The sequence below is a fragment of the Monodelphis domestica genome, chromosome 2, assembly GCF_027887165.1.
Source record: "Monodelphis domestica isolate mMonDom1 chromosome 2, mMonDom1.pri, whole genome shotgun sequence".
NCBI classification, from domain to species: Eukaryota; Metazoa; Chordata; class Mammalia; order Didelphimorphia; family Didelphidae; genus Monodelphis; species Monodelphis domestica.
Window position 1 is genome coordinate 338,476,288 of NC_077228.1, and position 17,009 is coordinate 338,493,296.

At 36.2% G+C, this 17,009-nt stretch overlaps 2 protein-coding genes across 2 annotated transcripts in view; one reads left to right on the top strand and one right to left on the bottom strand.

Annotated features, from left to right (window-relative positions):
• The window catches only part of ME1 (malic enzyme 1), a 289,390-nt gene that overhangs the window by 253,051 nt on the left and 19,330 nt on the right, over nt 1–17,009 (bottom strand). The gene's annotated exons all lie outside the window — the stretch shown is intronic.
• LOC100024549 (60 kDa heat shock protein, mitochondrial-like) lies at nt 522–2,741 on the top strand. Its single transcript, XM_056818540.1, is given in 3 exon segments — nt 522–1,086; nt 1,089–1,279; nt 1,281–2,741. Coding segments are annotated over 3 exon segments (1,725 nt in total). The 5' UTR covers nt 522–536; the 3' UTR covers nt 2,265–2,741.

Here is a 17,009-nt window from a genome sequence, read left to right on the forward strand (position 1 = left end):
AATTGCATGCATTAAGAGAATAATCAGAAGAATCACTCATAGGGAAATATTGGGGTATTAAGATGATTTGGAGGGAAAAAAAGAAAGAAAAAGGGAGGAGGGGGAATCGATGATGGTACCAAGATATACTCGAAGAAATAGAAATAAATTAAATAGAATGATCTTTGTCACACAAAGATACACATGGGAAGGGGAGGGGAAGAATTCTCTTATAAGAAGGAGAGGAAGAAAGTGCTAACTGGTATTACTTAAACCTTACTCTCACTGAAATCAACTCTGAGAGGGAAGAGCATCTAGATCCATTGGGATCTTGAATTCTATCTTATCGAACAGGGTAAGGGAGAAGGGAAAACTAAGGGGGCGGAGGTGGGAGGGAATACAAAAAGGGAGGAAAGGAGAGGGGAGAGGGAAATTAATAGACCCCCCCCCCAAAAAAAACAAGAAGGGAACAAAAAGGGAGGGGCAAGAAAAGAGAAGCAGCCCTCATTCGTTGCTGACGATCTGCACCGCGCGCTTGTCCACCTGTCCCCGCAGAAATGCTCTGGTTGTCCATAGTCCTTCGGCAGATAAGGACAGTGTCTAGGGCACTGGCCCCTCACTTGACACGTGCTTATGCTAAAGATGTCAAATTTGGAGCAGATGCCAGAGCCTTAATGCTTGAAGGTGTAGATCTTTTAGCTGACGCTGTTGCTGTTACTATGGGGCCAAAGGGGAGAACTGTGATCATTGAACAGAGTTGGGGAAGTCCCAAGATAACAAAAGATGGAGTGACTGTTGCAAAAGCAACTGACTTGAAGGACAAATATAAAAACATTGGCGCCCGACTAGTTCAGGATGTTGCCAATAACACAAATGAAGAGGCTAGGGATGGCACTACCACTGCCACAGTCCTTGCATGCTCCATTGCTAAGGAAGGTTTTGAGAAGATCAGCAAAGGAGCAAATCCAGTGGAGATCAGGAGAGGTGTGATGTTGGCTGTTGACGCTGTCATTAGTGAGCTTAAGAACCAGTCTAAACCTGTCACAACCCCTGAAGAAATTGCTCAGGTTGCTACAATTTCTGCAAATGGAGATCGAGAAATTGGCAACATATATCTGATGCAATGAAAAAAGTTGGATGAAAAGGTGTCATCACAGTAAAAGATGGAAAAACATTGAATGACGCATTAGAAATTATTGAAGGCATGAAAATTGACAGAGGTTATATCTCTCCTTATTTTATTAATACAGCTAAAGGTCAGAAATGTGAATTCCAGGACACCTATGTTCTCCTAAGTGAAAAAAAAAATCTCCAGTGTCCAGTCTATTGTACCTGCACTTGAAATTGCAAATGCCCACCATAAGGCTTTATTAATAATTGCTGAAGATGTTGATGGAGAAGCATTAAGTACTCTTGTTTTGAACAGGTTAAAAGTTGGACTGCTGGTTGTTGCAGTGAAAGCTCCAGGTTTTGGTGATAACAGGAAGAACCAGCTTAAGGATATGGCTATTGCTACTGGTGGTACAGTATTTAGAGAAGAGGGATTGACTCTGAATCTTGAAGATATTCAAGCTCATGATTTTGGAAAAGTCGGGGAGATTATTGTGACAAAAGATGATGCCATGCTTTTGAAGGGAAGGGGTGACAGATCCCAAATTGAAAAGTGTGTTCAGGAAATCATTGAACAGTTAGAGATTACTACTAGTGACTATGAAAAAGAAAAGTTAAATGAGCAATTGGCCAAACTTTCTGACGGTGTTGCTGTAATAAAGGTTAGTGGAACAAGGGATGTAGAAGTGAACGAAAAGAAAGACCAAGTTACTGATGCACTTAATGCTACACGTGCTGCTGTTGAAGAGGGCATAGTTCTGGGAGGTGGCTGTGCATTGCTTCAATGCATTCCAGCCTTAGAAGCATTAACTCCAAATAATGAAGATCAAAAAATTGGAATAGACATAATTAAGAAGACACTGAAAATCCCCGCAATGACCATTGATAAGAATGTTGGTGTGGAAGGCTCATTGATAGTTGAGAAGATTTTACAGAGCTCTTCAGAGATAGGTTATGATGCCATGATTGGAGATTTTGTGAATATGATTGAAAAAGGAATAATTGACCCAACTAAGATTGTAAGAACTTCTCTGTTGGATGCTGCTGGTGTGGCTTCTTTATTAACTACCACAGAAGTTGTTGTTACTGAAATTCCTAAAGAAGAGAAAGAACCAAGCATAGGAGGGATGGGTGGTATGGGTGGAGGCATGGCATGTTCTCATTTCCTAGAATAATGCTTTCTAAAATCATTATGATCTGTGATGCAAGCAAGACTCAAGGCAGTGTTCTTCACTAACTTCAGAGAAGTCAGTTGGAGAGAAGACTGAAGTAAAGGCTGATGTTTAAAAAAATCACTATAAACCTTCAGTTACTGGTTTCAGTTGACAAAATATGTAATGGTTTACTGCTGTCATTATCCATGCCTACAGATAATTTATTTTGTATTTTTTGATTAAAGACATTTGTACATTCCTAATATTGGGTGCAAGATCCATGTACCAATGTTCTGCTTTCAACTTAAACCAGCTGAGGCATTTTTACTACTATTCTTTTTTAAATCAGAATTTTAGTGTTTGCCATCACTAGAAAGTTCAGAAGCAGCCTTTATGCGCAGACAAAGAATAATTAAAATTGTGTACAAAGTAGAGAAATATCCAATTATGTGATGACCTTTGTGTAATAAAATTGTTTAAAGTTAAAAAAAAAGAGAAGCATAGGGAGGGGCAAGAAAGAGAAACATAGCAAGGGAGTGGACTAGGGGGACTGATTTAAAGTAGACCACTGGTTTAAAAGATTATAGCAAAAAAAGAGAGGTCAGAATTAGGGGAGAATATCAAAATGATGAGGAATTCACAAGTGACAATCATAACTTTGGAATGTGAATGGAATGAACTCACCCATAAAACGTAGAAGAATAGCAGAATGGATTAGAATCCAAAACCCTACCATATGTTGTCTTCAAGAAACACACATGAGGCAGGTAGACACCTACAAGGTCAGAATTAAAGGGTGGAGTAAGACCTATTGGGTCTCAACTGACAGAAAGAAGGCAGGAGTTGCAATTGTGATATCTGACAAAGCCAAAGCAAATATAGACCTGATAAAAAGGGATAGGGGGGGTAAATACATCCTGAAAAAAGGAAGTATAGAAAACAAGGAAATATCACTAATCAACATGTATGCATCAAATGGTATAGCACCTAAATTTCTAATGGAGAAACTAGGACAATTGAAGGAGGAAATAAGATAGTAAAACTATACTAGTGGGAGATCTGAACCAACCACTATCAAATTTAGATAAATAAAATAAAAAAATAATTAAGAAGTAAAAGATGTGAATGAAATCTTAGAAAAATTAGAGTTAATAGATATATGGAGAAAAATAGGGACAAAAAAGAGTACACCTTCTTTTCAGCAGCACATGGCACATTCACAAAGATTGACCATACACTAGGTCATAAAAACATGGCATACAAATGTAGAAAAGCAGAAATAATAAATGCAAACTTTTCAGATCATAAGGCAATAAAAATAATGATCAATAAGGGTACATGTAGAGCAAAATTACAAATCAATTGGAAATTAAATAATATGATACTCCAAAATTGGTTAGAGAACGAATCATAGAAACAATTAATAATTTCATTGAAGAAAATGACAATGGTGAAACATCCTTTCAGACCTTATGGGATGCAGCCAGAGCAATACTCAGAGGAAAATTCATATCCCTGACTGCATATATTAACAAATTAGGGAGGGCATAGATCAATGAATTGGACATGAAACTCAAAAAACTTGAAAGCGAACAAATTAAAAATCCCCTGAAGAAAAGCAAATTAGAGATCGTAAAAATTAAGGGAGAAATTAATAAAATCATAAGTGATAGAACTATTGAACTAACAATAAATAAGACTAGAAGCTGGTACTTTGAAAAAAGCAAACAAAATAGACAAAGTACTGGTCAATCTAATTAAAAAAGGGAAAAGAAGCAAATTAACAGTATCATAGATAAAAGGGGGGAACTTACCTCCAATGAAGAGGAAATTAAGGCAATCATTAGAAACTTCTTTGCCCAATTATATGGCAATAAATATGCCAATCTAGGCAATATGGACGAATACTTATAAAAATATAAATTGCCTAGACTAACAGAAGAAGAAAGAGAATTCTTAAATAATCCCATGTCAGAAAAAGAAATCCAACAGGCCATCAAAGAACTCCCTAAGAAAAAGTCCCCAGGGCCTGATGGATTCACAAGTGAATTCTACCAAACATTCAAAGAACAGCTAATTCCATTACTATACAAACTATTTGGCATAATAAGCAAAGAAGGAGTTCTACCAAATTCCTTTTATGACACAAATATGGTACTAATTTCAAAGCCAGTCAGTTCAAAAACGGAGGGAAAAAAACCACAGACCAAACACTCCAGTAAGTGATCAGGAGGGTCATTCACTATGATCAAGTAGAATTTATACAAGGAATGCAGGGCTGGTTCAATATTAGGAAAACCATCCACATAATTGAACATATCAACAAGCAAACCAACAAAAATCACATGATTATCTCAATAGATGCAGAAAAAGCCTTTGATAAAATAAAACACCCATTCCTATTAAAAACACTAGAAAACATAGGAATAGAAGGGTCTTTCCTAAAAATAATAAACAGTGTATATATATATATATATATATATATATATATATATATATATATATATATATAAAACCATCAGCAAACATCATCTGCAATGGAGATAAACTAGATACCTTCCCAATAAGATCAGAAGTGAAACAAGGATGCCCATTATCACCTCTACTATTTGACATTGTACTAGAAACACTAGCAGTAGCAATTAGAGAAGAAAAAAAAACTGAAGGTATTAAAATTTGCAATGAGGAGACCAAGCTGTCACTCTTTGCATATGATATGATGACTTACTTAAAGAATCCTACAGAATCAACAAAAAAGCTAGTGGAAATAATCAACAACTTTAGCAAAGTAGCAGGATACAAAACAAACCCACATAAGTCATCAACATTTCAATATATCTCCAACACATCTCAGCAGAAAGAATTAGAAATAGAAATTCCATTCAAAATCACCTTCGACAATATAAAATACTTAGGAATCTATCTGCTGAGACAAACACAGGAACTATGTGAACACAACTCCAAAACACTCTCCACACAACTAAAACTAGACTTGAGCAATTGGAAAAATATTAACAGCTCATGGGTAGGATGAGCTAATATAATAAAAATGACCATCCTACCCAAAATTATCTATCTATTTAGTGCCATACCCATTGAACTTCCAAAAAACTTTTTTACTGAATTAGAAAAAAAGCATAACAAAGTTCATTTGGAAGAACAAAGGATCAAGGATATCTAGGGAAATAATGAAAAAAATACAAAGAAAGGTGGCCTTGCAGTCCCAGATATCAAACTATATTATAAAGCAGTGGTCATCAAAACAATTTGTTACTGGCTAAGAGACAGAAAGGAGGATCAGTGGAATAGACTTGGGGTAAATGACCTCAGCAAGACAGTCTATGACAAACCCAAAGAAGCCAGCTTTGGGCACAAAAATCCACTATTTGATAAAAACTGCTGGGAAAATTGGAAGACCGTGTGGGAGATATTAGGATTGAATCAATACCTCACACCCTACACCAAGATATATTGAAAATGGGTGAATGACTTGAACATAAAGAAGGAAACTATAAGAAAATTAGGCGAACACAGAATAGTATACATGTCAGACCTTTGGGAGGGGAAAGGCTTTAAAACCAAGCAAGACTTAGAAAGAGTCACAAAATGTAAAATAAGTAATTTTGATTACATCAAATTAAAAAGCTTTTGTACAAACAAAACCAATATAACTAAAATCAGAAGGGAAGCAACAAATTGGGAAATAATATTCATAACAAAAACCTCTGATAAAGGTTTAATTACTCAAATTACAAAGAGCTAAATCAATTGTACAAAAAATCAAGCCATTCTCCAATTGATAAATGGGATAGGGACATGAATAAGCAGTTTCAGTTAAAGAAATCAAAACTATTAATAAGCACATGAAAAAGTATTCTAAATCTCTTATAATCGGAGAAATACAAATCAAAACAACTCTGAGGTATCATCTCACACCTAGCAGATTGACTAACATGACAGCAAAGGAAAGAAATGAATGTTGGAGGGGGTGTGGCGAAGTTGGGACATTAATGCATTGCTGGTGGAGTTGTGAATTGATCCAACCATTCTGGAGGGCAATTTGGAACTATGCCCAAAGGGCAATAAAAAACTGTCTGCCCTTTGATCCAGCCACAGCACTGCTGGGTTTGTACCCCAAAGAGACAATAAAGAAAAAGATTTGTACAAGAATATTTATAGTGGCGCTCTTTATGGTGGCCAAAAATTGGAAAATGAGGGGATGGCCTTCAATTGGGGAATGGCTGAACAAATTGTGGTATATGTTGGTGATGGAATACTATTGTGCTCAAAGGAGTAATAAAATGGAGGAATTCCATGGAGACTGGAACAACCTCCAGGAAGTGATGCAGAGCGAAAGGAGCAGAACCAGGAGAACATTGTACACAGAGACTGAGACACTGTGGTACAATTGTACGTAATGGACTTCTCCTTTAGTGTCAATGCAATGTCCCGGAACAATCTGCAGGGATCTATGAGAAAAAACACTATCCACAAACAGAGCACAAACTGTGGGAAGGCACCAAGGAAAGGCAACTGCTTAACAGGGGTTGAGGGGATATGATTGAGGAGAGACTCTAAATGAACACCGGAATGCAAATACCAACAACATGCAAATGGAGTCGGATAAAGAACACGTCATACCCAGTGGAATGTCAGCTATGGGAGAGGTGGGGGGGAGGGGGGAGGAAAAGAAAATGATCCTTTATTTCCAATGAATAATGCTTGAAAATGACCAAGTAAAATAATGTTTAAAAAAAATAAAATAAAAATAAGAATTCTGTTAGCTTTATGATATGCTACAGGTCAATATGACACAACTATTTACATTCATCTACATTATGTTCAATGGTTATATATGTAATAAATAGATATTAAGGAGATACAGCAAAGGCAGCAGACCAGAAACTAGTAAAGTGTTGGCCAAGGAGATAATTCAAAAAAGGAAGATTTAGATGGCCTGGGAAGACCCTGGGAAACCCTAAAAAAGGAGGGAAGGTGGGGGACATGTACTCTCTGTGAACATGGGTCTTCCCACCTCCAAGTTCTTCAGATAGGTTTTAGAAGGCCAAGAGCCAGATGTGATAGAGGCTGGCACTAGAGAAAAAGTACCAGACTGAAGAGTATGTGAAATTGATCACCTTGATGGGGGAGGGGCACCAAGAAGTGAATCCTGAGGAGAGAAGACTGGCTGAGAGAGCAGTGTGGGTTTCTCCATCTTGAGACGTGGAAGAGAGAAGGTGGGAAAAGACTTTTTCTATAATGCCAGTCTCTATCATACATTCTAACAATATGATGGACATATGAATTTCATCCAGACAGAAAAATCTTTATATGATACTGTTATTCACTTTCTTGTTTACAAAATAAAATTTTAAAAACTACAATTCTCTTCATTATTTACTTCCAGATTTATATTGAGGTTGGGTTTTTTCTTCTTAGGGATATAATTTTATGTTATTATTTCTCAAATTTAGCTATAGCTAATAAAAGTTGCTTTGCTAACATCCTCAAATGGATTAAAATCCCAGTTTGTTTTAACACAGGAATTGTGAGCATAGTGGGAAAAAAAATGGGATGGTTGTCAGAAGACCTGGATTAGAAATTCTGTCACTATTATTATCTTTATATGTAACCTTATCAAAAACTTCTCTGTGCCTTATTTCTGTTCCTGCTACCTCTACTACTACTGCTCCTCCTCTTACTATTATTACTACAACTACTACTACTATTACTACAACTACCATATTGCTACTATTACTACTACAACTACTACTACTAAGATTTACAAAATGTTTCTCATAAACTAATTTTTTTCTCTCACAACAATCTAAAGTAATTGCTATTATTATCCCCATTTAAAAGATCAGGAAACTTGAGACAAAAACACATACAGGTGGCACTGACCCTATCTCAAGGGGAAATAACCAAGCACATATCACAGCAAGGCTAGCAGCCTTAGAAGGCCCTGAATTAATTATGCCACTAACAATTACTGATGATTTGGATCTATCCCTTTCTTATAATGACAAGGAAGTGGAAAAATGGAAAAATAAATTTAAAGCAAAATAGATAAATAGAGTATGGGTATCATCAGATGGCAAACCCTTACTCCCTAGAGCTTTTTATAACCAGATTAGTCACTCTAATCATAAACATGGTCATTTTGGCATCCAAGGCATTGTAGACTCTGTTAAAAGAGTATGGATAGCACCTGGAATAACTACAATTTCCTCCAAATTATGAACAGCTTGTCCTACCTGCTAGGCCTTTAATCAACACGCCTTTCGAGAAAAAGCCTTTGGTGCACGTCCTCTTGCTTACATACCATTTGAGGACCTAAAAATTGACCTTATCTCTATGTCAAAAGCTGGACAGTATAAATTTTGTCTGGTCATAGTTGATCAACTGACTAGGTGGCCCAAGGCATTTCCTATTGCTCATGCCACCATGGCTTTTGTTGCTAAAATTCTTTTGAAAGAAATTATTCCTCTTTTTGGCCTGTCAACACATATTGGTTTGGATAAAGGAACTAATTTTACTGATATGGTGCTGTCTCAAATTTATTCATGTCTGGGGATAAGTTCTAAATTGCATACACCATATCATTCACAGAGCTCTGGCCAAGTTGAAAGAATGAAAAAAGAACTTAAAACCATGATGGGCAAATTATGCACAGAGACTCATTTAAAGTGGCCTGAAATTCTACCTCTGGCCCTATTTTATCTCAGAAGCAAACCCAGAGGGATTTACACATCTCACCATTTGATTTGGACTATTTGGACATCCACCCATTCAGGCATAACAATTTGCCCCTGCCTAATACCTCACTGTTAGGAAGGGATACAACCATTGCTACATATATCAGACAATCACTAACAAAATTGAAAGAACTCCATGACTCTGGAGCTGCTGTTCAAGCAGGCCCCATGGATTTCTCACTTTATGATTTAAACCCAGGTGATGGTGTGTACATAAAGAATTTCAAATTTACTGGGTCAACTGAACTTGTTTATGATGGACCATTCCAGATCCTATTAACTACACCAAACACCATAAAAATTAGAGAGAGGGGCTCATGATTTGTGAATCTTGAAATTTCTCAGACTTGTGAATGTTAAAAAATTCCCCATTGGGGAATTCTCCATTGGAACAATTCCCTACTGGGACCATTCCCCATTTGGACAGTGAGAACTCTACTTAGATCAAAAATGTGAAGACCTCTACTCCATCCGTACTTAAGCCTGCTTTAGGGGAAAAAACTCCTTGCTGAACAATGAAAAGTACTTAAACCCATACTTAAGCCATGCCTATTTTTAAGACTAATACAAAAGGTTGATAAGTACCTATAAAGGTCAGGCAACTTGTGAATTTACAAGGAACAAAGAACTGGGAAACTTACTCAGAGCTTTCCTGGTGTGCATTACTCAAAAATCCACACCTTCTTAGGTGTGGACTAAGAATGGTCTGTCCTTTGAAAAACATCTACTGTGATTGGTAGATGTAAGAATTTAGGGGAGGTGACAAAGGAAAATTTCCCTTTATAAGGAAAGGAAAAGCTGAAAAACAGGCATTTCTCTGGAGCTCTCAAAAGACAGTCTCTAAGGAGGTTGTTGAGAGAAGGACAATCTCTAAGGAGGTCTCTCAAGGGAGGCTGACTCTGGCTGGAACTCCCTCTGGGGAGACTCTGTCCCCCTGAATCCTCACTTGAACAGATCTTATGGTGAGTGATTAAGGACTGACTGATCTTTTCTTTTAGGGCTTAGGCCTGGGTTGGCCAGGGCTGCCTGGGCCAGCCTATTTTTTTCTCATTTATTTCCTTTCTCTCTCTCTCTCTTTCTTGGATTCCTCATTGTATTATTAATTAAATTCTCTATAAAACCCAGCTGACTTGGGTATATTTGAATAATTGGGAATATTTCCCTGGCGACCACCTTATATTTGATTTAAAAACAAAACACTGTAGTGAAAAACATATTTCCAGAGGTCAAATTTACTCACCCACTCATATCTATCACAATTTATATCTTCAACTATTTTAATCACTACAGTTTATGACCCTCAACCATTTTAACTATTACAGTTTATGGCTCCCACTCTTAATTATCACAGATTCATCGTAGCCATGTAAAATGACAACCTTCTGTTGATGGTGAATAATTGCTTGCACTGACTGTATTTGGCTATTGATTGTGATTGGACTTCTTTATTGCTGGATTTGTACTATATTGTTCTACTTTATTTGATTGATCCTTGTATTTGCACAAATTGCCTTGTAGGGCACCACATGTACTACCTCATAGAAGAAAATCTGTATTAGTGACCTATATTGACCTGATGTGTGTAACATTTTGTGCCTTTACTAATTTTTTACTTTTTTGTATTTTCTTGAATATATTATGCTGTCTACCTCATTTGCACTCATATTGTTTTATCTACCTTATTTGCACTCACACTGTGGATCATGGTAAGTCAAAATGGAAAGAATTTTATTTTTTGAAAACTAGTCCCTATTTTACCTCTGTGATTGTAAAATATATATAATTTTAACATTTTATTTTCTTCCTACATGTGTCATACAGTATTTTATTTTTTTCCTTCTTTTCTCATCTTTTGACACATCACTAGTATTTTAAAAAATTTTTAACTATTTTTACTTTTTGCAATAGCATAAGCTAAGATATCCATTTATCTAGCATATAAAACACATACCCAAAAAGCTTTGAACTATGGCAACCTGACAATAGCTATTTAATTATTATGAGACTTTTGCTCGATGACTTGTCTAATTCAAGGACAAAAGGACCACAAAGGAGCACAGAACTTGACTTGCAAAGCACCAAACAAGCACAAAAAAGGTGAAAGAAACCAAGTTAATCCTACAGGGAGTGATGACATTCTGCACAAAAAGCAAAATGACTTGATCATGTGTGAGACTTGAGGTTGCAGCTGTTTAACATGTGTTAAATGCAGGACTTCCTTGTACCACACTCTATATCAAGTATATGATATCATTTGCTCTGGCTCCATTATCCCCAAAAAAAAACAAAGAAAAGGGTTGAACCAGGAAATCTTACTTCCCATTTGTCTCTATATCTAATCTCTTTTTCTATTTTCTCTCATGATGTGACAACTTACAGTAGTCCAGACTGCTAAACTGGGTTAGTGACTAATTATTATTGTATGCTTATGGGACATGGATCACTACAAGAACCTGTTGAGAGTTGTGTTTTTCTTTTTTTTCCCCTTCTTTCCAGAATTTTTTTCATGTTTTCTTTTAATATTTTTATGTGACTTTTATGTGATTTTTTCTTTAACCAACCAATTTCAGAGAATGAGATTACTTAATTTCCAATTAATTTTTAATTTGCCTATCCATGTACCCTCACTAATTATAATTTTTATTGTATTGTGATCTGAAAAAGTTGCATTTATTATATCTGCTTTTTTGCATTTGTTTGCAATGTTTTTATACCATAGTACATGGTCAATCTTTATGAATGTCCCATGTGTTGCTAAAAAGGTATATTCCTCTTTATCCCTATTTACTTTTCTCCAAATATGATTTAACGCTTATCTTTTCTAAGATTTCATTCACATCTCTTACTTCTTTATTATTTGTTGGGTTTTTTGGTTTGATTTATCCAGATCTCATAGAGGAAGGATGAGTTCTCCCACTAGTATAGTTTTACTATCTATTTCCTCCATCACCTCCTTTTAAAAATCTGAATGCTATAGCATCAGGTGCATACATGATGAGTACTGATATTTCTTCACTGTCTATACTGCCTTTTATCAGAATGTAATTTCCTTCCTTAGCTCTTTTAATCAGATCTATTTTTACTTTGGCTTTGTCAGCTGTCATGATTGCTTCGCCTGCCTTCTTTTTCTCAGTTTATGCCCAATAGATTCTGTTCCAGCCTCTTACCTTTATCCTATGTGTGTCTACCTGTCTCGTGTGTGTTTTTTTGTTGACAATATATGGCAGGATTTTGGTTTTTAACCCACTCTGCTATTCACTTACGTTTTATGGGTGAGTTCATCACATTGACATTCATAGTTATGAATACTACCTGTGTATTCCCCACCATTTTGATTTCCTCTTTTAGTTCTGCCCTTTCTTCTTTTCCTTCCATACCAGTGTTTTGCTTTTAATTAGTCCCCTTTTTCCTCGCCCTTTTTTACTTTGTTTCCCACCCCCTCCCTTCTTATTCTCCTCCTATTTCTATTTAAGGTCTATTAATTACCACCCCCAACTTTTTCCTCCCTTTTAATATTCCTTATCCTACACACCCCCTTCCTTATTCCCTTTCAACTTCTCTGTAGGGTAAGATAGTATTCTATACCCCAATAGACCTGGCTGTTCTTCCCTCTCAGAGCTGATTCTACTGAGCATAAGGTTTAAGTATTACCTACTAACACTCTCTTCTTCCTCTTTTTATAATAGTAGTCTTCCCCACCCCTTCACCCATGTACCTCTTTATGTGGTATTATTCTATTTTACTTCTTCTTTTGAGTTTCTCTTAGTGCTATCTGCTTTTCCCCCAATTTATCATCTTAAACAGCTTAATACCACAACCTCTGCCCGTGAATATTTCTTCTAACTACTATAAAGAAAACAACTTTTAAGAGTTATAGATTGTCATTTTTCAGTATAAGAATATAATCAATTTGACCTTATTGAAGCCCTTAAATTTTCCCCCCTCTTTCTTGTTTACCATTTTTGTGGTTCTCTTGAATTTTGTAATTGGACATCAAATTTTCCATTTAGTTCTGATCTTTTCTTTAGGAATAATGGGAAATTTTCTATTTTATTAAATGCCCATACTTCTCCCTGAAAGTATACAGTATGTTTTTTATTTAATCACCAGAAGCATATACATCCCACTTACACTTGAGTAGGGGAGGTCTGTGACCCATGTGTGAAAGTGGGTGACACATCAAAAACCACTGATTGCTCCCGGGGCAGTCTTAAGCAAAACTACAGCTTATAATTTGTCCACATAAAAGTAGAGGAAGGCACAGGAAGTGATGCAAATAAGTGTCTTTAAAAGCAGTTACAACCTCCTTTGAGACAGTTTTGAGTGCTTAGTTTTTCGGAGTTCTAAGTTCGAGGCTGGTGAAGAATCTGCTTTCTGGACCTGAGTCCTTGGATTTGGTGAGACTGTTCTTAAATCTCTCCCTTTGAACTACCATGTGGGTGAATTATTTTACCCTATGCTCTGATTTTCTTACTTTCACTTTTTCTAAATTTTATAAATAAATTTCTAAAAAATCATCTGGAATTGATTAAATTCCTGGCAACCATACTCTTAAATAATCTAGTCCAACCCATTACATTTCTGGCCCTTACAATAGTCAATTTTGAAGGATAGTTGATTTTTGGTTGTAGACCCAATTCTCTTGCCTTCCTAAATATCATATTGTAAGTCTTGCAGTCCTTTAGTGTGGAAGCTGCCAGATCTTGTGTAATTCTAACTGAGGCTCCCTAATAGCTGAATTGTCTCTTTCTGGCAGCTTGCAGTATTTTCTCTTTGGCCTGGAAGCTGTTGAAGTTGGCTATTAACATACCTGGAGGTTGTCTTTGGGGAATTTAATGTAGGGGGTTATCTACAGATTCTTTCAATATCTATTTTGCCCTCTTGCAAGAATATCAGGGCAGTTTTCTTGGATAATTTCTTGTAATATGATGTCAAGGCATTTTTTGGATTCCAGGCTTTTAGGTAGACCAATAATTCTAAAACTGTCACTCCTGGATCTGTTTTCCAGGTCAGTTATCTTTTCAATGAAATATTTCATATTTCCTTCTACTTTGTCATTCTTTTGATTCTCCTTTATTAATTCTTCTTGTCTAGTGAGATCATTAGCTTCTACTGACCCGATTTTAGTCTTTAAAGGCTGATTTTTAGGTATGACCTTTTGATTTTTTCTTTTTGGTTTGGTTTATCCTGCTTTTCATGGTTTCCAGCAGGTCAGTTGTGGTCTCCAATTTGCTTATTATTTCATTTGATTTCTGTGCATTCTCTTCCATATGGCAATTTTGCCTTTTAAGCTGTTATTTCTTTTTATATTATTTTCATTTCTTTTTCTCACTTTTATTACCATTTTTCTTTTATCTTTTTTACTTGGTTCCTGAAGTCCTTTTGAGTTCCTCAAGAGTTTGTGACCAATTTTCTTTTATTTTCTTTTTTTTTTTTGGTCAATTTGGATGTTTGCTTGTTTTTTACTCTCTGCTATTACTTCTGTATTTTGCTCTTTTTCACTATAGAAATTATCCAGTCAAGAGCTTTTTTTGCTGTTTCTTATTCCTTTTGGCACTATTAGATTGCAGTTCCTATATGCTGGTGGTCAGCTTTTATTAGCTTCTGTATTGCATGTCTTTGCTTTGGTAGTATCTTCCCTTCCCTGTCAGAAGCCTGAATGTAGTGCGGGCCTTAAAGCATTTTGCCCTGAGGCTATCTTTCTAGTCCCTGCTGTCTTGGCTGTGACCAGCTATGTTTCTGCCCAAGCTCTACTCTCTGCTGCCCAAGCTCCACATGAATCTCATGGCCAAGATCTTGCACTGCCCTTAGGGTTAAGTCTGTGGTACTTTCACTTAGCCCCCAAGAATTTAGAGATTGCCTCAGTCCTCACTCTAACTCTGGTGCAGAAGGTGGTTTGGAGGAGAGGTGATTCACTTGCACATTGATTAGTGTAGTTTCACCCCCTAATAGCATGGGGAATCCCCAAACACTGCCCGCCTTTTTAACATTGCATCCAATGAGAGAGGTTTTTAATTCTGCCCTTTTGAGATGCTTTGTATTGATCATTTGGAAGGAGATTCAGAAGGCTCCTGCTACTTACACCACCACCTTGGCTCCACTTCCCCCAAATACTTCTGAGATCCCTATAGGAGATGGTGAATCTTTTAGAGACCCAGTATCCAAGCCACACCCTCACGCTGCATGTGAGCCCTCCTCTTACCCTATACAGGAGAGGGAGAAATCACTCCTGTTGGACTGCTGGGCAGAGGAATGGGTCAGGGGAGAAATGTCCTCAGGTGTGGTGGAAAGAGGGAGGGGAGCATCCCCCTCCAGAAAACATGCCATAGTTTCGCCAAAACAGCTATAGGATCATATATCTAGAACGCAAAGACTTTAAACTTATAGAAGTGAATGAAATTGTCAAGGAAAAGCATAGCTGGAGAAGAAAAGCAGGGCAAGGACAAAGCTTGGAGGAATACCCACATTAAGGGGTAAGAGAACAACAAGAGTTAGTGAGAAGTAGAAAAGGAATGGTTAGTAGTAGAATTCAGTATCATGGACACCAAAGGAAAAGGGAATATCAAAAAGGGACATAAAACAGCATCAAATTTTACACACACACACAAAGGCAAAATGGTAAAGATAAAAACAAAATGCAAAAATAAGAGAAGTATGTATAGACGAAAAGTTCAGTAAAACTTTTAGTTTCAGTAGTGAAAAGAAAGAAAAAAGATGATACCTTGAGGATCTACCTTGAAAAAAAGTTGCTGTTTTACAAGAAGGGAGCCCTCAGCATATTTATAGAAAAAGTCATTTGAGAGGAAGAAATATAGCTGACATTTATGTAGCACTTTAAGGTTTTCGACAGACTATATGTAATTACCTCCCTTTAACATATTTTATTAATAGTGTTTTGTAGATAAGGAAATTGAGTCTCTGAGAGGTTAAGTAATTTGCCCCTGAGCACAACACTACTAAGTGCTTATTAGGATTTGAACCCTGATTCCAAGTCATCTTTCCTACTGCATCAAATTCCCCCCTCCCCCAGTGTGCTACACAAAATAGATGCAAACAAGTGTTATTGCTGATAATTATAAAGAAAATTATTCCTATGTGGAATAATGTCATTACCCAAATTAAATTTTAGGTTGTCATCATAGGAAGGGAATTAATGAGTCTCTAATGATAAGCTTCATTTACCTGTGTTAGAAAGTTATAATGGTCATGTCTTTCACTAAGAAATTTGACTGCCTATTTTTATAGCAAAATATGAGTGTATGTGTTAAACTTTCAAAACAATATTCTGAAATTATAATGCAATTTCCAATAGCTTCTTATAACAGAAAAAGTCATTATCTATTCTCATAAGAATTTCAGGGATGTAATAGACAATAATTATTTGTCTGATTGATTTAAGTCTATAACATGGGGATGTCTACAAGGTAAAAAGATGAAAATAAAATTAAAATAATTATGTTGAGGAGAAAATAATAAAGTCAAATAAATTTAAGCTATAGAGGAGTAAATGCAATATAATTATTTATAACAACAGGTTGCTTTCTCAACTGCCAATGAGAAAGCATTGTGAGTTTGGAGAGGAGAGCAAAGTAGAAATGCTTGACTTGGTCACCATTTAGAAATAAGTGAACAGGAATTGAAAATAGTAGAAGCCAACAAAAATTAAAAAAAAAAGTAGCTAGAATGGGAGAAAAGATATCTGAAGAAAAAAAATAAAGTAAACTTACACTTCAGGTGATATTAGGATGAGTAAAATGGGTCTGCCCAAGTTAAAAGTTTAATCAATAACACCAAGAAAAAAGCAGTTTTGACATAAGCTTATCCCTGAGGTTATTGATAAGAATATGTCTGTAGTGTATTTAACAGAGTTGAACTGTTGAAGTGTGAGCCCAACTAAAGGCAGAGGAATTCAAGATCTTTCCTAACTTTATAATTACTCAGTATTGATTATCTGGAATCAGAAAGTCCATATAATCTTTTCAAATTATTTTAAACAGTGTGTAAATTG